Source organism: Neolamprologus multifasciatus, chromosome 8 (assembly GCF_963576455.1).
Source record: "Neolamprologus multifasciatus chromosome 8, fNeoMul1.2, whole genome shotgun sequence".
Classification (NCBI taxonomy): Eukaryota; Metazoa; Chordata; class Actinopteri; order Cichliformes; family Cichlidae; genus Neolamprologus; species Neolamprologus multifasciatus.
The window spans coordinates 13,053,337-13,078,489 of NC_140446.1; the positions used below are offsets into that span (position 1 = coordinate 13,053,337).

The following is a 25,153-nucleotide window of genomic DNA, read 5'->3' on the forward strand; positions in this document are numbered from 1 at the left end:
CCTCTTCTGGCTGGTGGCAGATCGGCGCCGCTGCTTGTACCAAAACAAAACCACCGCAAGTGGTCCTCCCTCCTGTCACACATCCCCGAGTGTCAGAGCTGTGTTGTCCGGTGTACCAAGGACAGTGGAGCTAGTGTGTTACAAAAGAAGCGCACCGAAATACTCAGCGGCCGGCTGTTTGTCGATAAGCTTACATTTTAGATATGACTCAGCGTAACACTGTTGTCAAGGTAAGTGATAGTCCATTCTCGCGAGCGTGGCTGGAGAGCTAATGCTAACAGCTACATCGTTGCAATATTAGTAACTGTTACTAACGCCGGTCCTGTCCTGTCATAGAAACAGTAACTGTGTCGTTAATATGGACTTGTTGACATGGTTGTGAGAGATAATTACTTATCATTTAGAGCCGTTTTTCACAGTAAAACACGATATAGTCGGTCAACTTTACACTGACATTGAGTTCGAGACGACCCCCGGCAATGTGGGATTTGACATTTTTCCATGTCTCACCCGCACTGAGGTAAACCGGGCTAATGCTAATCATTTAAGATTCAGACTAGATTAAGACATCGAGTGGAGGACAGGTTAAAGTCACCCCTGTCTTGGAGACCATCGTGAGTACCGGCGTCAGCTGTAAGATGAGATGTGCCTCATGAAGCTCGGAAGCATGCCATGCAGCGTGCCACAGACGGTCACGGAAGCTGCTCACATCACGTTTTATCAACTTTACGCAACACCATCAAATTGCACAAACTGGAGACTTTTAAATAATGTGTTTCTAGGAGGTGTCGGCTGTACCTGAACAGTACCGCGTTTCCGTGGCCAAGCTAGACATGGGCATGGCTGGTTGGTGCTATTGTTGTCTGATCAGCTAGTTATCTGAACTGACCATCTGTCACAAAGGGATCTCTCCTGTTTGACCTGCTTATTGCAAGGCAGGTCTGAGCCTGTCTACCGGATTAACCAAGTGGTTTTCAGTGTGCATGAACAGGCATGATTTTGCTAAAGGTAAATAAAACGTGATTGTGTGGTAGATGGCCCGGGCTATACTTTGCCAGTGTAATTCGATAGTAGCGCCTCAGCGTGTTTTTGTTTTTTGTTTTTTTAATACTTTCTTGATGATACTTCATTTTGAAATTACTGATTGAATCAAATATTTAACAACGTTATAACAGATAGTGGAAGTTGCTACAAACTAATGTAGATATATCCCATGAAAATTATTCAAATTAGTTTATAGGATTTGCATACATTGAATGTTATTATCCGTGTACTCATTAAACTTTAATGCAGTGTAAGGGCTACCTTCACCTGTTATCTAATCCCTCTAGCTCCTCATTCTTGGAGGTCTTTGTTTTTCTCGAGTACTCTCGGCCGTTGACCCCTTTGAAATCTCTGCTTCCCTCATCTGTGTGCACATCACCCACTACAACCATGACACCACAGGAGGACAATGTCACAATGTTCATTCATTCATTGAAGCTTGTTAGGCAGGGACATTTTTGTGAAGAGGACAGTCTGCTGACAGTCAGACGTATTATTCAGAGAAAGATGGAGCGACAGTGTCCTTAACTGACACACGTACTGTACAGTCTGTGTAAGCATTCATTCATAAATTGACTCATTTCCAGGCTAATCAGAGACATTCTCTTAATTACCTTTGTGCGTTCTCTTCACATCTTCTCTCTTTCCTCACTGATGTCTAGCTATCCCCTTACTGATGTCTAGCTATCCCCTTACCTTGTTTCTTCAGGAAGGTTCAGTGGTTATGCTATGTTTGGTTCATTGTAAAATCCTCCAGCATTGTGTGTTTACTGTAAATTTTGACTTTGTTTCAGGACGCTTACCAGTGTTATGCAGGACAACTGGTGTGTAACAAAAGCAAAGTGTCATTTGAGGCACATTATACAAATTATGTTTAAAATGCCAAACAAAAGCTTCCCACTATGTTATTTTTAGATTGCTATTTTGTATAGTGACTATTTCTACATAGTGACTGATAGGGACGCTCCAGTTGTGTAACTGCGAATGAAACTCATGTTATAATGTCAGTTTGGGCAATACTGGCGTTTTACTTTTGTTTGTTTTGTTGTTGTTTGCCAATGGGCAAGAGCAGTGTAGTTTGGCTGCATATATCTGAGTTTGTGCATTTAATTTAAGGTTCTTGTCAGCTGGAGTTGAGTACGACAGCTGTGTCTTGAGGGCAGATGATGATCTTAATTAACATCTTTAGAAGTGCATTGTTTGGTGTTTGAAAATGTTTTTGTTTTCTAAAATGAGGAAGTCTTTGCCCTATCTGTGGTCACAGTGCTATTTAAAATGGCTTACTCGCATATCAGTTAAAGAAGTAAAACTTCGACCTCTCTGTTAACTAGTCCCACTAGACTGCATTCAGTCTGAGATGTTAGGGTGATTAATATACATTATTATCTGCTGCATCTTGTTGGTTTTTCCAGTATGACTTCCGACTTTTCTTAGAAAATCAGGTCTAACCGGAGCATGCCAGCGTTGACTGAATCTGAATAGCACAGCGATGCCTCATTTGGGAGGTGCTGACTTTTGGCTTTAAAGTTGAAAGGAAGCTGTTAACATCTGGTGTTTCGCCATCATTGCTCATGCAGTCAAAATGCTGAGCAGAGGCAGCTTGTGAAGGCAATATAAGCTATGTCGCCCACTGTAGCTTAATACATTGCTGCAGTGAGTGTTGTATTTTTCCACCAGTTGGATTTAAACGCTGTGCATTTTCTTTGTGCTACTCACTAATATTCATTGATCACTTAAATTAAAAATATAACTGTATTGTATTTGTGTGTGCTGTCAGCTTGCCAGCTAGTGGTGTGTGACCAGGAGGGAGAGGAAGGAGACAGCAGAGAGCATGGAGCTGTCAGATGGCTTGCTGCCGCAGGTCAGCAATGGAGAGCAGTGGTGTAACCGCTGGAAATATCCCAATGAAGACTCGGTAAGCCACAATTAATTTGTTTTCTTTTTGTTGTTGTTGTTTTTTTCATTGTACATTCAGAACAGCTCCATGCATCCCCCCAAGATCAAAGGCGATAAATCTCATCTCAGCACACACGGTCCTTTCATGTGATGCTTTTGCTTCATCCTAATCAATCTTTTTTTTTAATGCATTTCAAGGACCGCAGCACCAGCCCTTCAGTCCTGCGTAATGTCGCCAGCACGTGGAAGGAGGGTCTGCTGAACAGAAAGAGGCCCTTTGTGGGGCGCTGCTGTCACTCCTGTACACCACAGAGCTGGGTAAAATTACATCACGGCTAATTAACTGTGGCTTGAGTTCATTTGCTGATTTCTGGTCTTTTGTAAAGAAATTGGCCAGCATGGAATCGAATCGTTCCTGCTAACTCGATCTATCCTGGCTGTTCGAAAAAACAAGCAGTCCTCTTAAAAAAAATCATAATTAAAATTAATTTTAAATAAGTCATTATTATTCATATAATACATTCAAATCTAATTTGATTATTTAATTTGCTAATGTGGGATCTCAGGTTGTCTTCTTGTGTTTATATGATAAGGGTGAAAATCTGAAAAGTGGTTGCAAGGAATTTTCAAGGAATGTTTTTTTAGACCTAAAGCAATTCTTAAAACACCTCATTACTGAGTTTAGTGCAGTAATATAAAAATTAGCTGTTAAAAGGTTCAATTCTATTTAAATTTATTTTCTTATCGAGAATTAAAGCATAACAAGCTGTAAAGTAACGCGAAACAAAACTGATTCGAGTTACTTTCTCATTTTTTATCTTTTTTGTTCCTTACAGGAGAGACTGTTCAATCCCAGTATTCCATCTCTGGGTCTGCGAAACGTCATCTACATAAACGAGACCCACACTAGGTAAACAGAGCTTTTCACTTCCCTTCCACTTTAGGAACATTCTTCAACTGAAACTTCACGTCGTGCTTTGGCAGAACAGGAAAGTCTCTACTTGCCTTGTCAGTCCTCTGATCTCCAATCAGTCCCATTGAATGCAGTTCAGATTAAGGGTGAAATTCTTAACAACCAGTGTAAAATAACTGGATTTAAGTCAAGAGGAGGATGACTCTCTGAAATTGTGGAAAGGTCGACAGATGAATAATTTACAGTGTTTGTCAGTGGACACCAGACACATGCACCCAGTGGTTGGCTTTTGTTGACAATACTCAGTAAGATATATGCCACCATGCTCCAAACTGAATGGGGAAAAACAGAAATAAGTTCATATCTAGTTCTATGAGCATGGAAACAGAGATGGTGATGTACCGTACTCAGCATGGTTGGGTTAGCATCGTTTGCTTTGTCCTGACACAGTCAGTATTATGTTACTTGAAAGCTCATCAAGGTATAGCAAACCTGACCTGTAACACAGCTGTTGATGATGAAGCTGTGTGTTTGGGTTATGCAGGTTATGCATTGTTCTGCAGTTCCTGGAAATGTGATATTACCATGAAAAGTCGTCCAAGTATTCCTGACTGTCCCTTATCTGGATGTTGATTCATATCTTTAATTTATGTATTTTTGTGCGAAAAGCAAGGCTCATGTTTATAACACAGCTTACAGCATATATCTGAGTATATTTGAGAATCTCTTCTCGTATGTAAATATGTATCGTTTATGTGGTTTTATGCAAGCGTTTTTCTGTGTGTGCTCATCTAGACAGCGGGGCTGGCTGGCACGCAGACTGAGTTATGTGCTTTTCGTTGTGGAGAGAGATGTCCACAAGGACATGTTCACCAGGAACGTGGTGGATAACGTACTCAACAACAGCAGGTAAAAGTCAGGATACAGGGAATTCAGCCCACATCAAACTTTATTGTCCAATCATAGCTACATTTGTGATATGGTGGACATAAAGAAACCACCTTATTAGAGAAATGGAGACAATGTGTTGAATGTTAGAAGAGGCAGCTTTATGTTTGTGTTCTTCTTTTGTTGATTGCAGGGTGGAGGATGCTATTGTGACAGTAGCAACAGACTTGGATGCTGCAGCCAGCCAGCCTGGCCAGGAGCACAAAGCTGTCAGCAAAGTAAAGCAGAAAGCCAGGGCCTTCCTTCAAGAGATGGTTGCTAACATTTCCCCAGCCTTCATTAGGTATTTATACTTTTTAGTTTATGACAATATTGTAATGCCTTAAGCAATCCCGCTATGTTGTGTTCTGTTCTACATCTTAATTTTTCTTTTGGATCAGGCTAACTGGTTGGGTGCTTTTGAGGCTGTTTAATGGCTTCTTCTGGAGCATCCAGATCCACAAAGGACAACTGGAAATGGTGAAGAAAGCTGCTACAGAGGTGAGGGGCAAAGACACATATGAGAAACTGTCTCAGTACAATCTGCTACCCAAAATGAGTAAGACTGTTTTTTCCATTAATATTGAAAACTTGTTTCTGATTGCTGAAAACGGTAACAGCTAAACCGATAAAGCTGATGTAGTATTTCATGTACCTAGTCTTCTTCACTGATTGCTGTGTCTCGATTAACTAGCGAAGCAGCCTTTATTTCTGACCACTGAAGAGGCTTTATGAATGTAAATGATTGATAGTTGTAAATATACATAAACTAGCACTATATATACACTCCACTTTATTAGGTACACCATGCTAGTACCAGGTTGGACCCCGTTTTGACTTCAGTACTGCTTTAATTCTCTGTGGCACAGATTCAGATTTTGTGTTGACATGATAACATCATGCTGCAGATTTTTTGGCTGCACATCTGAGATACAAATCTGTCGTTCCACGACTCTGTGAAGGTGCTTCACTTGATTGAGATCTGGTGACTGTTGAGGCCATTTGAGTATAGTGAACTTGCTGTCATGTTCAGGAAACCAGTTTGAGATAATTTAAGCTTTGTTACATGGCGTGATATTCACACTGAAAAATGGATACAGTGTGGCCATAAAGGGATGGGTATGATGAGTAGCAATACCCGGAGCTAGGTTCTAGTGTTTAAATGATGCTCAGTTTCTACTATGGGATCTTAAGTTTGCTACGGAAATTTGCCCCACCACCACCATTAGCCCGAACAATGCAGGATGGATCCATACCTTACATTGTTTATGTCTGATTTTGACCTTACCATCCAAATCTTGCAGCAGTAATCAAGTGTTCAGTTCAACTCAAAGCAGTCTGCTCATTTTTCTCTGGCCTCTGACATCACCAAGGTATTCTCACTCAAAGAACTGCTGGATGTTTTCTCCTTTACAGGAAAATCCCAGTAGATCAGCAGTGTCTGAAATACTTAGATCAGCTCATCTGGCACCAACACTCAAGCCACGTTCAAAATTACTTAAATGACCTTTCTTCTCCATTCTGATGCTCGGTTTAAACCTCAGCAGTTCATCATGGCTGTGTTTACACACATAAAAGCATTCAGTTCCTGGGCTGTTATTGGGATTGGCTGATTAGATTTGTTAGTTAACAAGCAGTTGAACAAGTGTACCTAATAAACTGACTGTTTAGCTGAGTGTTTAGTTTCTTGCTTGTAATATTTACAAGGTGTTTTCTGTCATTGTACATTTCTTGTTGATAATAAAAGTGCTCAACATTGATCACATACAGAGTTCTTAAAAACGTGTTAGGAGAAATTGCTTATTTCTCTTTTCTTTGCAGCAAAATGTGCCGATGGTCTTCCTCCCAGTTCACAAATCCCACATCGACTACCTGCTCATCACGTTGATTCTGTTCTGTCATAACATCAAAGCCCCGCACATCGCTGCTGGAAACAACTTAAGCATCCCCATCCTCAGGTAAACATGAGGCCTTGTGTGAAGATTGATCTGGAAATAAGGTGTACTTATGTTTAACTCAAACAATAAAGAATTCCCTGGAAATATGTTCGATAGTTAAATCTTTTTTTATCCTGCTTCAAGTAGCATTTGATGGTTCAGCACTGATCCTTTTGTACTACGTGGGTATTTACAACATGGGTCCCTGAAGTGTCAGGATGAGTCATCTTTATATTTTAAGTGCTTCGGTATCAAACTGTCCTCCCTTTTCATCATAGTCACACCTTAATCCAAATTAGTACCTTGAGGAAATTACTGATTAAAACTGTATTTGCTGACAGCTGTGGAGTTTGTGCTCGCTGTTGCTGCCCATTGAAAAGCTTGGAAACTACTTTATAAAACTTTTTTGTTTTCAGCACCCTGATCCGTAAACTTGGAGGTTTCTTCATACGACGAAGAATGGAAGAGTCTGCAGATGGAAAGAAAGACATTTTGTACCGATCGCTTTTGCACGCAGTAAGTCTGCAGAGCGGGTTTTCTTCGTGTTTTCTGCTCTGTGTGTTCTTTTCTATTGAATAATGAAAGAGTGAAATGTTTTTGTTATTTAAGCCTTGTCTTTGTTTCCAGTTTTACTTTGTAATTAGCATTATATCTTCCAAAGAACTTATTTTGACTCTGCTACAGTCCTGTCATTTCTAAGCCCAAACTAAATGTTTGGGTAGATATGCTCCTTTCCTTTATTGTAGTGACCCTTGTGTCATCGGTTTTGCTCTCAAAGCATATTGGGTCGGCTTATACGTCATCTAACCTTTTATTTACCGGTTGTAACCCAGTATTAGTGATTATAGGTTTTTCTGTATCACATGACGAGTAGATGTTCAGGCTTGTGTTGCAGATTCATAGGTTTTTGTTAGTGTTTCGCCATCAAAAACTACTTGGAAGATTTTCAGTGTGTTTTCTACAAAATAGCGTGGAAACTTAGGTGGTTTATTTAATTGCATGGGTTGATGTGAGTGGCAGGTTTTCTTTGTATCTTCAGAAGGGGTTGGCAATAAGTAACAGTGTATTGTGCTTGTAAGATAGGTTTGTATTGTGTCCTTAAGATAAGAATTATCAGCCCAACACATGAGCAGCTAGTAGAAATGATGAGCTGAAATTCAATCCTGTTATACAAACCATATTTTACCTCTTTTTCTTAAGATAAGATAAGATAACCTTTATTAGTCCCACACGTGGGAAATTTGTTTTGTCACAGCAGGAAGTGGACAGTGCAAAAGTTATGAAGCAAAAATTAGAATACAATAAGAATAAATACAGTACACAACTGTACAGAATAGAATAAAATAAAATACTATATACAGTAGAATAAAATAGAATAAAATATACAATAGGATAAAAATAGAATACAAATGCTGTATACAACTGAGTAAAAATACAACGATGCCAGAAAAGAGTATTACACTTAGTGTTATTGCACATGTCAAAGAGTGCACAAGTTGCAGCTGTAATTATTCAAAGTGGTCAAAGTAATTTAATTTGCTAAAAAGTGAGATTTTAATCTGGCACGCATGTGTCACTTGCCAGAATGGAATTAGCTTTCAAAGGCAAGCTGTAGAAAAAGGTCACATGCTGCTCTAACTCCAGTTGCTCCCATGAAAACTGAACCTAGACGTCCCGGCTTACTTTGAATGCCACGGCGTGGAGTTTATTTCAGGACAAAGCTTCTATTCTCAAAAGTGTCTGCATAGCTAAGACAGCTGTGTACACACTGTACTCAGGAGGATATCATTATACAGCAAAGTTACCTCAGCATGCACCCGATTTCCTACACTTTGAGTCTCATGTTTAACCTGCATACTACAGTACTGGCATGGCCTTGACTTTACTCGACTGTCAGCTTGTAATTAAGTGAATTTCCTGCTTCAGGACGTCAGCAAATTACATTTTCACCAAAAATACTGCGACCTTTACATGCAGTATTTTCTCATTTGTCTGACACGCACCTTTCTGTATTCACCTGATCATTTCCCTGTTTCGTCATTGTCGTAGTACACAGAGGAAATGTTGCGGCAGCAGCAGTTTTTGGAGGTCTTTCTGGAGGGGACCCGGTCGCGCAGTGGTAAGCCATCTCCAGCACGTGCAGGCATGCTGTCTATCGTGGTTGACACAATGTGCACGGGGGCCATCGGAGACGTGCTGGTGGTGCCAGTTGGCATCTCCTATGACCGCATTATTGAGGGAAACTACAATAGTGAGCAGCTGGTGAGTGTCTGGATGACGTCGGTGGCAACAAAGGTGTTTTTTGTTGGGTTTTTTTAATCATGCACAGAAAAAGAAAAATACACAGAAAAATTAATTACTTGGATTTTGAATTTGTGACTGAAGAAAATTATATGTATTTCTGGTGGTAGAGCCAAGCATGTTTTGACACAAACTGCTTCAGCTGTGTCCTTATAGCTATATTTTTGGGAACTTTCAAATCTGTCTTGTTCTAGGGCAAGCCGAAGAAGAACGAAAGCTGGTGGGGAATAGCATGTGGTGTGTTCAGGATGTTGAGGAAGAACTACGGTTGTGTCCGTGTTGATTTCAACCAGCCCTTCTCCCTGAAGGTGATTAGTCACACTAAAAAGAGCTGAAAATCTTCCATGTTTGTTTTTTATATTGAATATGTATTTATGAGTACATATGTCACATTTATGTCAATTATAGGAGTACTTGGACACCCAGAGAAGCCGTCATAGTCCACCACCTGTATCTCTGGAACATGCTTTGATGCCCACCATTATTTCTGCAGAGTTAGTACGAATATACACACATGCTTACTCCATAGTCTCACATGTCATGACCTTCCTGGACAATCTTCATGTCCAAGCTCTATACCTCCCTCCTGCTACTTCATGGCAGGCTCTGTGACATTTGAGAACGGGTCGTTAGTTAGCCCTGGCAGGGGTCAGATCAGTTCAAAGCTGTCTCTTCATAGTAAAAACGAGCGATAAAGCACTGTCGCTGGGATGACTGCAGTCTGCCCCAGCTGGTCTACAGTCAGTTTCAAAACTTGTGCTAACAGTGGTGATTAACAACCTTCTCAACTCTTTGGAGACAAATATTATGGAAGACTCTTTTCAACACTCACGTGAAATAGTGGCATATCACGTTTTGCTAATGGCACGGATGGATGAGACATGCAATGACTTTGGTAAAAGCCAAAGTAAACGAGTAAGATAACCACCCTGAGGTCATGTTAGATAAATGATGACAAATAATTGGTAAGCTATTAACTTGAGATCTTGAACTTGAGTACTTTTTAACAGCAGGGGCAGATTGTTTGTAGAGAAGTCAGACACAGGACACTCTCATGCCACTTTGTTCCTCTTTTGTCTGTTTATTCATCTATGTTTATTTGGGTTTTAAATACTGTATCCCTGTGTAGTGGTTGTATATTCTAATGTGTATTACATTTTACAGTACCTAATATTATTATATTCTAACATTATTGGGGGTTACACTGCAAGCTCCCAAGAAAGGAGTGAAAGATGAGCTGGTGTGTGTTTGGACGTGACAACTGCCATCTTAAATTATGCATACTGTGTGTTACACAGTAAAAACACATTGGCTTGTTGTTATTATCCTTCCAGGCCTGATGCTCAGCTGTTTGATGGACAGGAGGAAGAGCAGGTGAACAGAGAGCTGCCCGAGGACATCTCTAGACGACAGCTTATCAACAACCTGGCCAAGCACGTTCTCTTTAGTAAGAAAATCACAACCCGCAGATGGTGGGTTTACTACATGCATGATGACTAGGAATCATAATTTAAAGTCTTCAGTAAGCCCCCCGTCCCTTAAATAAGCACATAAGTCTCCTTTTCATCCTGTGCTAAAGGTGCACCTGCTCACAAAGGCAGCACTCATGAAATACAGCACAGCATCAGTCCATCCGCTTTACATCACTCGGGGTGTTTTGCCCTGGGATAGCACTCCAGAAACCGGTTCTCCCCAGCTCATTCAGCTGCATTCTCCTACACTAGCTTTTTTTTTTTTTTTTTTTAAACCAACAGCCTATCACAGAACCACCAGCTGGATGGCATGTTGTTTTTAGCCAATAAGGTGAAGGGGAGGATGGAAGCACAGGGGAGGGGGAAGAATGCAGTACCAGCTTAGCTGTTCATAAATGTCCTGCACCTCTAGGCTTGATTACTACTTTAGGTGATCTGTAGTAACCCTTGTCTTTACACACTCCCTCACATACTCTTTCTTTCTGCCTTTGAGTGCTATCAATATAATCAGCTCTTTTGGGCCTATTTAATATTTTATTTTTAGTAAGTCAAACTCTGATGAATTAATTAAAATTATATATAACAAAACACAGGTATATAGCTTTTTTTAACATCCTTTCTTCCCAGCATATTAAATCAGACAGCCACCCACCTTGAGTTCGGTTCTGTCTGAGGTTTCTTTATGTTAGAAGACTCTTTTTTTTTTTGTCCACACTTAATCACGCTCAAGGTTGAATCATCTCTGTAATACTCTGTAAACTTTCCTGACTTGATATCTGCTATGATTGGATGCTATACATATATACACATATATACATATATAAAAAGGAACTGAACACACCTTAGTTTGGGGCTTACAGCACTGTATTCTTGCTTTAAGGGTGTCTCAATGAATTACAAGTACTTCTGCTACTTCTGCTTTTTTTTTGTTCTCTTTCTGTTGTGTGTTGCTCATTATACCCTTTTGTATCTCCTCCTCATAGCGGCCAATAAATCGTCAGCAATCATGTCGACCCACATTGTGGCCTGTCTACTGCTGTATAGACACAGACAGGTATGTGTAGCTGTTGCCTCCTCTTTCCTCGTGTTCTGTCACTGCCAGATACACCAGCTCACATTTTTTAAAATCCTGCTATTATTACCCCGTCTGGTATGTTTTTTCCCCTTGTTCCTCTTCCGTTTAGCAGGTATGCACCTTCCTGGGCATGACACTTAAGTCATAAATACAGGAATAGATAACTCTGTTAGAAAATTGTATTTCTTCCTGCATTCTCTTTCATCGCCTCTTGCATTAATTGTGAGACTCTGCCCTCTACAGACACACTAATGTCATGACAACTGCTCAGTGCTGCATGCAACCCCAAAAGCCCTTTTGTAGTTTTTTTTCTTCGTTTCATAACTTTTATTATTTTGAAGTGGGCTTATTAAAATTCACCAATATACTTTTTTTTTTCTTTTTTTTTTAAGTTTCTGATGTTGTTGTTTGTTTTTTCTGCTCATTTTGTGTCAGGGGGTGGTGTTGTCCAAGCTAGTGGAAGACTTCTTCAACATGAAGGAGGAGATCCTGTCACGGGACTTTGACTTGGGCTTTTCGGGGAACTCAGAGGACGTGGTCATGCGTGCTCTCCACCTCCTGGGGAACTGCCTCAATGTGACCAGCAGTTCTAATCGCAATGGAGAGTTTACCATCGCACCTAGTCAAACTGTACCTGCTCTTTTTGAGCTCAACTTCTACAGCAACGGCCTTTTCCATGTATTCATTTCTGATGCAATCATTGGTAAGTTATGCCAACAGTATTATGTGCTGTTTTGGTTCATCATTGTGGTTATTATTTAAGAAAATATACTGAACATGTAAGCTTGAATAATACATTTTTTTTAAATAGTTAGTTTAAATTGCTGTTTGAAGTTAAACAAGTGACAGTAAATCTAAGTTCAGCAGTCCTAAACACACAGGCTTTCCTCTACCTCTCCAGCCTGTAGTGTCCTGTCGCTGCAGCGAGAGCTGGTCATGGAATCAGAGTCTGCTCGCCAGCCTGGCAATCCCAGTAGTCATCTTCTAAGTCAAGAGAGACTCATCCGCAAGGCCGCTGGTCTCTCCCACTTCCTTATCAATGAGGTGGCTGTAGCACCAGTAAGTCCTGCATATTCCATCTTTATCACTCCAAATGTCTGCACATATTTTACATACGCATCTATGATATTATGACTACTGCTGTCATCCACCTCGTGTCCACTGCCTCATTTCTTCAGCAGTGGACATGTTTACAATCAGAGTCCTTTTATATACGCCAGACATTGTTTTGTGCAATTGTGACAAGATAATTAACCTTGACTTCATCTCTGTGTGATCATCTCATTGTTCATCTGAATATAAGACATTCCTGTCACCGTAATTAGTAACTCTAAACTACGCTGTAAATAAAAATTATTTACGATGTTTGCATATTAGTTTACACTAGTAATGATGGAACAAGTTTGTTGACAAGTAGTTGTTTATAAAATTACATTTTCAACTCCTATGTGGTTTCATGTTTTAGCGTGTCTACGTCTCTCCTGTCTGTCCCACAGCCTTGCCAGACTATTTACCAGGTTTTTCATGACACAGTAACCAGGCTGATCCAGTATGGAGTTCTTTATGTGGCAGAGGTGAGTTTACAGGCCGTCAGCCGCTGGACAAAAATAACAGATCATGGCGGTTAATGTCAGAAGTTGAATGTTTTGGGAAGGACTCTTAGCAATAGTTGCTATTGGGTAATGAAACTTTCAGATCATCTGATCTGTTTTTGTACGTCAGGAGGACCAGGAGGAACTGAGCCCAAGCCCCACAGATGAGCCGTGGCCCAAAAAGTTTGCTGAGCCCCTTTCCTGGAGAAGTGACGAGGAGGATGAGGACAGCGATTTTGGAGAGGAGCAGAGAGATCGCTACCTTAAGGTATACTTGGACCATTTGGAATTTTGCAGCCAACACAATCGTCACAACATTCACATCCAAACATCCACTGTTCACCAAAAATGACTTTATTTGACTTTTGGTCTGTTTGTGTTGTCTTTCAGGTGAGTGTTTCTGCAGAGCACCAGGAGTTCTTTGTCTTCCTTCAGCGGCTGCTCAGCCCGGTGCTGGAGGCCTACAGCGGGGCTGCGATCTTCGTCCACAGTCTGAGCCAGCCCATGGTCGAGTCTGACTACACCCAGAGGCTCTTCAGATACCTGCTCACACGCACAGAAAGAGGAGTGGCTGGTTATGGTAATATCCTAATATCGCCCACATACTGCACAATGTATTTAAAAAATAATTTAAAACTTCTCTAGTGTTACATCGCACTTGGAATTGAGAAAATTGCTAAAAATGAGAAAATGGTTTTTCCAGTCATGATTTTTTTTTTTAGGTGCTGGGAATAAAGTCCAAAAGTATAAGTAGTATTCACATGAAAAATAAGAAATTACCATCAGATTAAAGAAGGATTTAGCTATTGAAAATTTTTAAAAGTAAGATCCTGTCTCTGTTTTATGTATTTCAAGCACTTCTCTTTTCATTCAGGTGAAAGTGCAACTCATTATCTGGTTAAGAACACCGTGAGGACATTCAAGGAGCTCGGGGTAAGCATGTGTGCATTTGTATGTGTGTATTTGGGTGATGTGCAGAGTCCTCCAGCTGAACCTCCTGTTTTCTGTTTATTCTTCAGGTCCTAAAGGAGAGGAGAGAAAACAAGGTGACAACTCTGGAGCTAAGCAGCACCTTTCTACCTCAGGAAAATCGGAACAAACTCCTGCAGTACATCTTAGGTTTCACTCTGCTGTGACCGCGACGCGCGTCACCCAGCTCGGACCCCAGGCTCCTTCCAATAAAGGGCTTCTACTGGTTACTTCTAAACAGTCCCAGGTGCTACTCTGTGGAAAGCTTTACCAGGAAGTGCCTTCACGTAAAAGCAGCTAACTATCAGCTGTTAGTCGGAAGAGACTTGAAGCCAGTCTTCCCTTTCTTCTTTTTTTTTTTTTTTTTGTTTCAGTCTCTGACTTCCTGTGTTAGAACCGCGCAGTTGATTTAACACGTGTATTGAAGGGGTCCCTCTAGGAATCATTCGTTGTGAACTTTGCAGGAGAAGTCAAAAGGTTTTAATATGGGAAAAAAAAATTTAACCGTGCAGTCTGAACAAAGCAAAGCTGCCTTTTGTCTATACAAGTGAACAAGTAAAATATGCATATAAAATAACTGTAAACATAACCAACAACAGAGGCATTTTTATGTTAACTCTTTGTGCTTGTTTATAAAGTTGCCGTATTCTCTCCAGTGCACTCTAATATCTTACAATTTAAAATGTGTTGCCTGTACATAGAGCGTAGAACAACTTTGTTTATAGTGCACTGAAATTATTACACTCTGGTGTAATTAAAGAGAAGAGTTCGCTGTACTCCGAGAGATACAGTGCACCTGCAAATTGTGTACATATCCAAGGTTTCAGTGGCAAAATGTATGAATTTAAATCTCCATACAGTGAAGGTCAGTTATTTCTAGTTGCTGTTTTTTTTTTTTGTTTTGTTTTTTAGATAAAAACAATCAGTGTGCAGTTTGGCCCATGAACAATATTTACTTAGCGAATGCAATACGTACCTGTTGAAAGTCTGGCGTAGTCAAGGCCTAAAACAATGTCCACCTACAGTTAAGTGCTTTCAAACCACTAATATCTAAGTGCATTCACTTACACTTTTCATATGAAAAGTGACTTTGATCTCTTTTCTTTTTGCAGAACACCTCACTTTTCGATGAATGTTACACAGCACAGCACTTAAAGTAATGAATACCAGCCATCACACCCACTTTTATTCTAATAACAACACGCTCAGACACTCTGTGACATGCCTTTCAGGGAAAGCAGATATTTGGGATTTCCACCTTTTTTTTTTCTTCTTCTTCTTCTATCATAAAAATGCTGTATAGCTTTTATAGCATTGCTGCTGAAAGAGCAATAGTTGGGCATTTGTGAGTTAAAATTGCTGCATAGTGTGGTAAAATAGTGCAGTTCTTTTGAACAGTTGGCTAATTATGAGTGCAGTATAGTGTTCTCTTTACAGACCTCTGTAAGGTCAAAAACAAACAGGAAACAGGAAAAATGCAGTCATCCAAAACTTCCGGGTTAAATTATTATTTTTTCATGTTAGATATAGCAATGGAATTTTAAATTCCATCATTAGTTACATTCTTTAATAAAATCAATCTTACACTGACTTACTTTATGATAGAGTTTAGGCTACTAGTAACTAGATATTACCTATTCTTCTTCTTCTTCTTCTTCTTCTCATTATTATTGTTATAGTTGCATTTACACATTTAAGTGTTTCAGTGTTGGAATCAAAAAGTCAGATTATGCCTGACTGTGAAATTTTAAAAACATGAACAAAAAGCGAAGTGGCTGAAGTTAAAGTACGATGGTGAAACAACACAGCATTGTGCATTTGGCTGCGAGTTTCTAATTCTGTTGTAAAGTAACTTGATAACACAAAGTCGATCAAGTCAATATTTAGTGTGTCTTTCAGTTTCAGTTTGCAGTGAACATGAATATAAACGTACACCGCTCCTCTTCTTGATGGCAAAAAAAGAGGAAGCAGCAAGTTTGAAAGGAAGTGTAATGAATTGCCATCATTATTGAATGATCGTGAGGACATTGTTGATGCGTCAGGGCAATACAAGAATTGGGACCTTTAAATAAATATTTCTATTGGGAAATACGTGTGATAGTTCAACACTTCTTGTTACAGGTCATTGTAATGTTTATTTTTCATATTTTTCTAAACTTGTAAATGAAAAAAAAGTTACATATTGGTGAAAGACACCTAAAGCATGTGGAAGAACAGAAGAGTATGTTACTGAAACAAGAATGTGCTCTGAGAGTGTCACGAGCTTTCTAGCATTTCTGAGCCCTCGGTCTGTACAAGTCTCCACACCAGGGGACCCATCTGCCATGATCCAACCACTATACGTACTGTACTGCATGTTTCCTCTGGTCGCCTTTAATCATCGGCACTTCAATGTGAACTCTGCTCAACCTGATAATAATAGTCTTTTACAGCCTTACCGCTGTGTATGTCGTGTAAGTTGTGTTGATGAAAGCGAGCTGTATGTGTAGAAGATTAATTGTGTTACCTCTTGAATGTTATCTAAAAAGGTCATTGTGGTATTGTCGAATACTCGATGGACGTGGTACAGATTTATAGTTTTTAATGAACTGCTTGTGGGATACTGAAGCTGCATTAACCACATCCCACTACTCTGTATAACGTAGGATAAATGCCTGTATCTGGGAAGCAGGTGCCTTTTTAATGCACTGTAGTATTCTTTTTGTTGTTTGTTTTTCTTGTTGTTTTTTTTGTGCATGTTAATAATTTTGGGAATCCAAAAGAACACTGTAGATGGTAACTTGGAAAAAAAAAATACACAAGTTGAGAGAACATGTTAGGATCACCAGCTACTAAAAATATGTCACTTTTCTTTTTGCTTTATCGAAGCAAAGCACAATTGGCATTGTTAGATTTTGTTTTTAAATAAATTAATGATAGATTAGTGATGGTGTTGCCTTTTTATTTCTTCTATTATATCTAAAAAGCATTTTGTGAGTGGATTATTTTTCTGGTGTGTAAAAGGGGTAAAAGGTTATAGTTAACTAATGCTTAAATAAAAGTGAGTTAGGAATGGTAACTGCAATGAAAAATTAAATAAGAATAAACTATAGTCGTGTTAAAGAGAGAATACACCATATTTTAGTTTCAAAGTTCAACAGGTCAATTATTTAAATACAACCTCAGATGAACAACAGCGTGACTTATTACACTGTGCATGAAACACTAAGTACATCCCATCACTCAGTAGCTTGTAGAACAAACTATTATTACCAGGACAGATTTTAAAAAGCTGACTATATTCAGTGCATACGGGAACATAAACCCAAAGATAAACAAGCAGACACGGTTAACTGTAGGTGGTAGGTTATTGTTCATTACTGTACTTCTAACAGCTGCTTCTGACATGACAATTTCTCTCTGCAAAACATTAATATCTTTCAGTTTTCTGTAGTATTTGGACTAAAAATAACTCACAGTATGTCCAAAAGAAGTAAAAGGCGATCAAATGATGCAAACACATTATTAGCACATTAGAGCTAATTTTGTTTATTTATTTCTAAAGAGATCAAACTGATAAATAAATAAATACATTAAATTCTCTGGTTGCAGATCTGGTAATGTGGCAACTTTTGATACATCTGTCTGTTTGTACAGACATCATTATGTGTCAGGCTGAAGAAGGAGGGAGGCTTGCTTTGTTAGGCCCATGGGAGGATGCGAGGAGGATATATAGTGGTCGAGTGGTCGAGATCGAGACCATGTGAAGCCTTAGTGGCAATGAGGACCAAACAGAGCCGACAGGTGTGCATTCTTCTACCGAACAAGCAGCACCTGGATTGTGCTGTCATGGTGAGTGACCACAGGTCCTTTCTGTAGCATATTTTCTTGTTTGGTATTTTACTGTGACACGTCACATGGACACACAGAAACCTAAATTACATTCATGTTAAGATTGCATTGATCTGTCAGTAGGGTATATTTATTTTTAAAACAGTGGAAGAGCTAAAACTGTATTTTATCAGAAAAAAACATATTGCAAGAAAGCCAAAACACTGAAAGCACGGACTCTCAGTATGTTTTATGTTTTCTTTCTTCTTCCTGTGTGTTTATAGGTAAAAGCCAGAGGCCGTGAGGTGTTGAACAGTGTGTTGAAGCATCTTGGTGTCAGTGATCTCCAAGTGTTTGGTCTAGCTGTTATGAAAGGTCAGTTAGTTTCTGCGCGGGAGTTCAGGAGCAAATGTTTTTTATTCATTAACTGTGGAACGCTGAGATTCTGGGAGGCTGCTGATAGTGAGTGAACCTGCTGTAAGATAGGAGATGGCTTTCCATTTATCATATCAGCCGTAAACAACATAACTGAGGGATAACACGTGTTAAATGGACTCATTGTGTTAATTTCATGCAGCGCCGTCAAGCATATGGTTTGCAGGACAAATATGGCCAAAACTGAGTTACTTGAGCGTGCAAGTTATGTCAAATTTTTTCTTCCTATTTTTTCACTCTTTCCTGTACAGCATGAAGTGTTGTGTCAGGAGCTAACCTACCTCAACTGTTAATTTTGCCGCCCTACCGAGAAGTGTGAAATATGGTCTGTTTCATGGCTGTTCATAGATGCGGTTCTTTGGTTAAGACAGTTGCAGTTCTTTTTAATGACAGCAGATTTATTGAATGTGGAAAAACTGAGACATATTGTTCAAATTGCGCTCACTATCTAAGACACACCAGCTGGTTTGTGATCCCATAAGTGTGAATGTTTTAAAAATGTATTTGTTCTTCTTCAGAGCAAACGCAATGGAAACAATAGGCCTTAGTACTGCTAGGTTGTTAGTCAATATTTTTACTTTTCTGGGCCACATGGTGCGAAACTGAGCTGTATGTAGACCTTAAACTGAGCCTGACATCCCTGATTGAATGTGTGCTTTTTCCCCCCTTTTTTTAAGATAATGATTACCTGTTTCTTGATTTGGACCAAAAGCTGAGCAAGTACTTTGGGAAACGATGGAACAAAGGATCTTTAATGGTTAGTTTTCCATTTCTTTTTTTTGGTGTAGTGTTTGCACTGTTGAAACAGAAATCACCAGATCTACAAACAGCTCCATGCTGTAATGGGAACACTCTAAAAGCTGAATTTAGTGATCTCACTTAAAATTTCATGTTTTCCTGGTTTAATTGGCAGTCATGATGATTTGCATATCAATGATCTCAAGTAGATCTTGTGGCTCATTGTTATGCACTCGTGCTGACTTCAGTAGTTGTGCAACTTTGCTGTTTACAAGACTGGGGAAACCTGCAACAGATAAGACTGAAGGCGTTGCTTGTTTGAGTACTAAGATGTTTCTGCCAGTGAAAACACTGTATCCAGATAAAGTCCACCAGTGGACTAACATGTCAAACATGTTAGAAAGATCTGGCTTATTTTAAAAGTTCTTTTATCTCCATGTTTTTTTCTTTTAATGATTTATCATATTGGTCAAATATTAACTAGACTGTGTAATAGCAGAAATGATAAACTGAGTACTCTCTTTTCTTTTCTCTTTTTTCTCTTTTTTTCCACCTTTCCAGGTCCCGTTTATCTTATTTCTAAGAGTCCAGTATTATGTAGAAAGTGGGCTGCTGATTTTGTAAGTTTGTTTTCCTTTACCTTCTTTTTCCAAGATTAATAATTTCCACTATAAGTGTTGTTAAAGTTTATGAAAATATTTGTGGAAAAGAAGACCGCTGACTCAACCTGACAGACTTCATAACAGGAAAAGAAAACCTCCCTGTTTCTTGCAGGAGCACCACAATGCAGCAGCTCTACTACACTGAGCTGAGGCAGAAGGTGCTGCGTTCACAGAGCCACCATCAGGAGGCTTTGTTCTTCCAGCTGGCAGCCTCTGCCCTCCAAGCTGACGTTGGCGATCTGGCACAGGGAGAGGAGACTGAGGAAGACGGAGAAGAGAAGAAGCAGGAGAGAAAACACAGATGCTACTTTCTCCCTGAAGATTACTTCCCCTCATGGGTAAAAAAAAAAAAGAAAGAAAAAGAAGTGTAGTCTAACCTTGACAGAAATACTATTATATATATATCTGTGTGTTCATCTTCTCAGCTCATAAAGCGCAGAGGGAGAGAGTACTTACTTCAGCACAGCCCGGTGCTGCATGGTGAGCTGAGGGGGGTGTCCCGCAGGCAAGCCATCCTGCACTTTATAAAGGAAGCCAACGGGCTGCAGGATGGACCTGTCACATTCTACAGGATGAGAGAGGTCAGACAGTGTTACAGTTAAACAAGGACGAACTCTGTGTGAGGATGTCTGTTTCTTAATTAGTTTAAGAGAGACTAACTAAGAAACTTCTGTCCTGAGATGTTGAATATGGGGCAGGCAGTTAAAAGGAAAAGGAAAAGAGGTCACATATATCAGACACTCCATAAATGTGTACATTTCAGAAAATCTTCAGAAAAATATCCTACAGGGTGTGAAAACTGTTACAGATCTCGTAAAAAGCCCCAGTAATAATCCTTTGGCATGCTCTTGTATTATTTGTCTCCCTTGGTCATTTTAGAGAACTCTTTTTGAGTCATGTTTGTTATATGAGCCCATGGCTTAAAAAACAACAACAAAAAAACTGCTTTATCAACTATTATTTTACACACAGGAGGACAAACAGCCGAGGAGTTTAATCCTCCTCGGTGTGACAGTGAAAGGAGTCCATATTTGCCAGGTGAGTCGTTTTCAATGACAGTCTCACACATAATTTTAAATAAAGTTTATGAACTTATTTTCACATGTACATATAGATTCTTGATCTGAATTTGTGTTTTTTAAGGAGGTGGAAGGGAAACAATCTTTGTTGTACGATTTCTCCTGGACAGGTATTGATCGCTTCACCTTTCAGGTTAGGTTCTAAAGACTGGACTATAATCAAAATATACATACAATAAAGGTCACATTGACCTGCATGTAGCTTTAACCGTAACACACAAGATCATCCTGTTTATGTATGCCTCTTACTTTTCAGGGCAACAGGTTTGAAATCACTGCTGTGGGCTCTTTGTGCCTTCCTAAACTGGTTTATTACACTAAATCAGCTTTCCACTCTAAACACATCCTGAGGCACCTCCGTGACAGTCACCAACTCCGCATGAACATCAGAAATGCAGTCAGTTACATCCAACAGCTGGAAAACATGGGTAGTACGTAAGGCTTTACTTTACCACAACCTATCTAAGACACGACTGAGCCAGTTGTCTTGGTCTGAAACCAATATCATGTAATAATAATAACAATAAGTCTTTTAAGTGATTTTAAAAGATTTCACACTCCGAAGGTGTTCTCTTTTCTGTCTTTCTTCAGCCAAAGAAGCCTACATCTGCGACACAGCGTGCCTAAGAAAGAGTCTCCAGTGCAGCAACCTCACATCTTCAATGTCCAATTGCAGTGATGCACTGGAAACAGCTACTGCCTGGTTTAAAGAGGAAAAGGAAGAGGACGGAGGCTCTACAACAGGTCTGCTATTGGGAGGAAATGTTTGTGTAGATGGTGCAACATTTGCCTCTCAAACAAATTGTGCATTTATGTTTGGAAACTGGTAAAAATATGTTTAATTCTACCCAGCAATGGTTGACAGCAGTAGGTCTGCAGACCTAATTAAGGAAGAAAACAGCTGATGTTGCTGAAGTGGCAGAGAGGGAAAGTTTAAAAGCTCATTAGGCAAATGAAAGCAGAACTACTTTCTTAACTTACCTGTCGTACCTTTGCCTTGAACTCAAAATCAGTTGTTTGTTTACACTGATGCCAGAGTCTGAGCTGTGGTTGGACGAATCAGAGGAGTTGTTTGTTGATGATCCAGCTGAGGTGTCCTGGCTGGCTGAGCTGCTCCATGGTGTGTCTGTCGACGCTCCTTTGATGTTACCCTCTTTTTGCTGGGCAGGTTAGTCCAAAAACCACTAAGACCATTCTAAAATAACAGTTTAATCATGTGTTAGTTCTGTGTAGCATGTGATATTGTGTCCTCTTTTATCAGCTGTCACCATGGAAATGAAACAGGTGACCAAACTGCAGGTCTGTCTGTTTGAACATTTCCAGCATGATCCTGCATCAAAGCCAACATCATTCTCTGTGATCTTCAGGTTCTGTGGAAAAAAACGGATGAAGGGATGTCTGTGGACTAATTTAGATTCAGAGGATGCAGGGATTCATCACCCGTTCTTCATCTCAAGACAAGGAGACACCTGTTGGAGTTTGTTGTTATGGAGCTAAAATGCTGAAAGGATACAACTATATTTTGTTTGCTTAGAGGAAACCTCATTATATGTGCTAAAACAGAAGCCATATAGTGACCTGAGTAGTTATAACTTGCTCTAAACTTTACAGCCTAAAGTTGCAGTAATTACACTTCAGAACGATGTATACAGACTAAATCTTGCCCACAAAGAGGTATAATAGTTTTTTAATGCATATTTACAAAACTAAACTAAATGTATTAAAATATCAATAACATAATAAATACAACACTTGGGACATTTTTGTCATTCTTTGAACAGTGCTATTACAATCAGTGCTGACTTCTGTTCATTTGCCATTATTAATGTTACCATTATAAAAATGTTTAAGTTAATATGTCAGATTTTATTCTTTTTTATGATTCAGGTGAAATTATGTTGTCAGGCTTCCACAGTGTGGTAGTATTTCCAAACAATCAGACCAGAGCCCATACTATGATGCGAGAGGTCTAAGATGCTGTGTTAAGGGTGCACTCTCCTCTGGAGGTGTGGGTTTAAGGCACACTCCTGTTGTTGCGTTAAACCAAACAAATATAAATGAGCTTTTCTGAAAATAAAGTAAAGATCTGTGTACAATATCAGAAGGTTGGTAGCAAAATCGGAGAGCAATGCACTGTGTAGGACACATGGAAGTACAGTGCTGAGGACTGATCTCCTTCAAAAACACAATGATAAAACCCTAATACTAAGCACTCAGAAGATTGTTTCACTGTCAGTGTTGACAGCTCTGCACATTGGCTGCTGGGTGAATCCTGTCTAGGGTTCTCCTTGGCTCTCTTTTAGTTGGGTGTCACGATTGCCCCTGGGGTGATCCTCCTGGGCCTCTCGTGCTCTGGGGGGCCTCTGGATATTTGGGGCCCAGGTCTCCTCCATGCCTGCTTCATGTCCTTGGGGGCAGGCTGTGGCTCCCCACACCTACCTGTTAAATAGTTAAATTGAGTAACCTTATGAACACAAGTGTGCTCACACACACAAGTGTACAAACAGGTACCCACAGACACACTATCTTGGTCGGCTGCTGCCTCTAAACATGTATCATTAATACTGTGTGCTGCTCAGTGTTTTTTTCTCTCTCTTCTTTTCTATTTTTATCTCCCTCTTCTTCTGTTAACTTTCTCCTCAACTCCACTCCCCTCTTTCTTTCTTATCCCCTGTTCCCCCCATCTTGTCTGTTCTGAGTCTACTAACTCAAAATAAAAAATAAAAATCCTAATCAAATTCTAATAAAATATGACTATAAAGTGGACCAGTATAACAAAAGCTGTAATGGTCCACTTGGCAAATCTGTTGGGCCTTTTGTTTTGCCTTCTGACAATATTTCTGATTGCTACATTGAAAAAAAGAAAAAAATACAACAAAAATACTATATCAGCATTTTACCATTAAAATATATTTTAATCACTTATTAAAACTAGAGTGTTTTAGTTTGCTTTCATCCAAAGCATCTTACAGTGTTATGCAGAATTTCATTTGATGAGATCACATTGTGTGGCTTCCAAAATCTGTCTGTAAGCCGTTTATGGTGTGGGTGTAATGATTAGCACTCTGGACTTTGAATCGAGTGATCTGAGTTCAAGTCTCGGTGGGACCTCGTGCTTGTTATTTGTTAACTTTCCTTTCCTTCTTCACATCACCTGCTACATGTTCAGTGGCAGTTGATTCATTTAGGTGGTGAGAGGATCCACTTGTTAGTACCTTAAAATATCCAATGACAGTTCTATTCTAGTCCTGAGCGCACAGGAGGCACACATGTTGTCAGGAGTGCAGTTTTGTCAGCATTTGTAAAGAACTGAGGATAATACTACAGAGTATGTGTTCATTACATACCCAACATGGATTCCAGTACCCAACGCTCCTGGATACGCTAGTATTCACTGACAGCAGTTGTATAGAGGTATTTTAGCATGAGTATGAGTATTACATGTCATTCAAACACTTACTGTCATAAAATAAAATAGTTTCCTCTACAATATCTTGAACAAAGGTGACATCTTAACTAACTGTTGGCTGTTACCTTCTCGACTTAAGCTGTTTTGTGAATCGTTCAGTCTTAGGCATCAGCTCATTCAAATGCTTTTTCTTTTGTTTAGTTAGGATGGCCAAGTGTTCTAAGGCACTGTGTTAAAGTTGGAGTTCAAATCCAAATCCTGACAGTTGGATTTTATCTTTGATAAAGAAAAGTTTTCGTCCAAATCTGCTTCCAAAATCTGTCTGTAAACCCTTTACTTCGTGGGTCCCATGGCGTAATGACTAGCACTCTGGACATGGAATCCAGTAATCCAAGTTCAAATCTCGGTGGCACCTCATGCATGTTATTTGTCAACTACTAAATGTTCAGTGGTAGTTGATTCATTTAGGTGGTGAAGGGATCCACTTGTTAGTTCAATAAAATTACCAATTTTAACAACAGTTGTCTTCTTGTCCTGAGCACACAGGAAGCACACATAATATAAACATTGAACTGAAACTTATTTCTGACTGGTATACAGGAGTGACAATTGCTCAACACAAAGAAACAAAGTACAAAACTAGAAATAATGGGTTCTCCAAGGAAACCCACTGAAGAACAGTAACACTAAGAAACAACAGAAAGCTGAAAGCAATCCTGACACATTTTCCCTTGTTGATACAGAATCCACATGACAGACTACCAGATCAAGACACCTTTACAACTGATCAGATTGGCAGACTATTACACCTCTGCTTTACCAACACATATTCAGCTGAGATTCAAGAAGTCCCTTGGATGAGTGATGAGACATTTCTTCAACTATGTGATAAAT

At 39.5% G+C, this 25,153-nt stretch overlaps 2 protein-coding genes across 6 annotated transcripts; both read left to right on the forward strand.

Annotated features, from left to right (window-relative positions):
• The first annotated feature begins 59 nt into the window (after positions 1-59).
• On the forward strand, positions 60-17,049 carry gpam (glycerol-3-phosphate acyltransferase, mitochondrial). 3 transcript variants are annotated; one of them, XM_085170624.1, is made up of 21 exons: positions 60-230; positions 2,822-2,959; positions 3,139-3,258; positions 3,777-3,850; positions 4,649-4,762; positions 4,935-5,084; positions 5,182-5,281; positions 6,602-6,738; positions 7,134-7,233; positions 8,767-8,979; positions 9,213-9,326; positions 9,427-9,512; positions 10,353-10,465; positions 11,474-11,544; positions 12,001-12,268; positions 12,467-12,624; positions 13,062-13,139; positions 13,288-13,425; positions 13,548-13,737; positions 14,032-14,090; positions 14,177-17,049. In XM_085170624.1, exons 2-21 carry the CDS (start codon positions 2,876-2,878, stop codon positions 14,291-14,293), a joined length of 2,484 nt encoding a protein of 827 aa, XP_085026750.1. In that variant the 5' UTR covers positions 60-230; positions 2,822-2,875; the 3' UTR covers positions 14,294-17,049. The 3 variants fall into 3 exon arrangements, with proteins under 3 accessions (XP_085026750.1, XP_085026751.1, XP_085026752.1); XM_085170625.1 differs by lacking the exon at positions 60-230 and adding an exon at positions 243-520; XM_085170626.1 differs by lacking the exon at positions 60-230 and adding an exon at positions 532-1,008.
• A 99-nt stretch (positions 17,050-17,148) lies between these two features.
• LOC146512633 (FERM domain-containing protein 6) lies at positions 17,149-25,121 on the forward strand. Of its 3 annotated transcripts, none has more exons than XM_085170629.1 (13): positions 17,149-17,957; positions 18,221-18,311; positions 19,049-19,128; positions 19,671-19,729; positions 19,884-20,109; positions 20,197-20,352; positions 20,744-20,809; positions 20,915-20,988; positions 21,073-21,278; positions 21,442-21,594; positions 21,887-22,018; positions 22,112-22,134; positions 22,218-25,121. In XM_085170629.1, the coding sequence occupies exons 1-13, from the start codon at positions 17,823-17,825 to the stop codon at positions 22,257-22,259; spliced, it is 1,443 nt and encodes a 480-aa protein (XP_085026755.1). In that variant the 5' UTR covers positions 17,149-17,822; the 3' UTR covers positions 22,260-25,121. The 3 variants fall into 3 exon arrangements, with proteins under 3 accessions (XP_085026755.1, XP_085026754.1, XP_085026753.1); XM_085170628.1 differs by having other exon boundaries at positions 20,915-20,983; positions 21,107-21,278; XM_085170627.1 differs by having other exon boundaries at positions 20,915-20,983; positions 21,107-21,281; positions 22,218-25,120.
• Positions 25,122-25,153: the final 32 nt, after the last annotated feature.

What these genes read in the sequence shown, in the direction of transcription:
- gpam (XM_085170624.1), top strand. Translation starts at nt 2,876, where the DNA reads ATGGAGCTGTCAGATGGCTTGCTGCCGCAGGTCAGCAATGGAGAGCAG. An exon ending in TGAAGAAAGCTGCTACAGAG is followed by an intron (nt 5,282 to 6,601) that starts GTGAGGGGCAAA and finishes TTTTCTTTGCAG; the next exon opens with CAAAATGTGCCGATGGTCTT. An exon ending in GGACATTCAAGGAGCTCGGG is followed by an intron (nt 14,091 to 14,176) that starts GTAAGCATGTGT and finishes TTTATTCTTCAG; the next exon opens with GTCCTAAAGGAGAGGAGAGA.
- LOC146512633 (XM_085170629.1), top strand. Translation starts at nt 17,823, where the DNA reads ATGCGAGGAGGATATATAGTGGTCGAGTGGTCGAGATCGAGACCATGT. An exon ending in GAAAGTGGGCTGCTGATTTT is followed by an intron (nt 19,730 to 19,883) that starts GTAAGTTTGTTT and finishes TGTTTCTTGCAG; the next exon opens with GAGCACCACAATGCAGCAGC. An exon ending in CATTCTACAGGATGAGAGAG is followed by an intron (nt 20,353 to 20,743) that starts GTCAGACAGTGT and finishes TTTTACACACAG; the next exon opens with GAGGACAAACAGCCGAGGAG.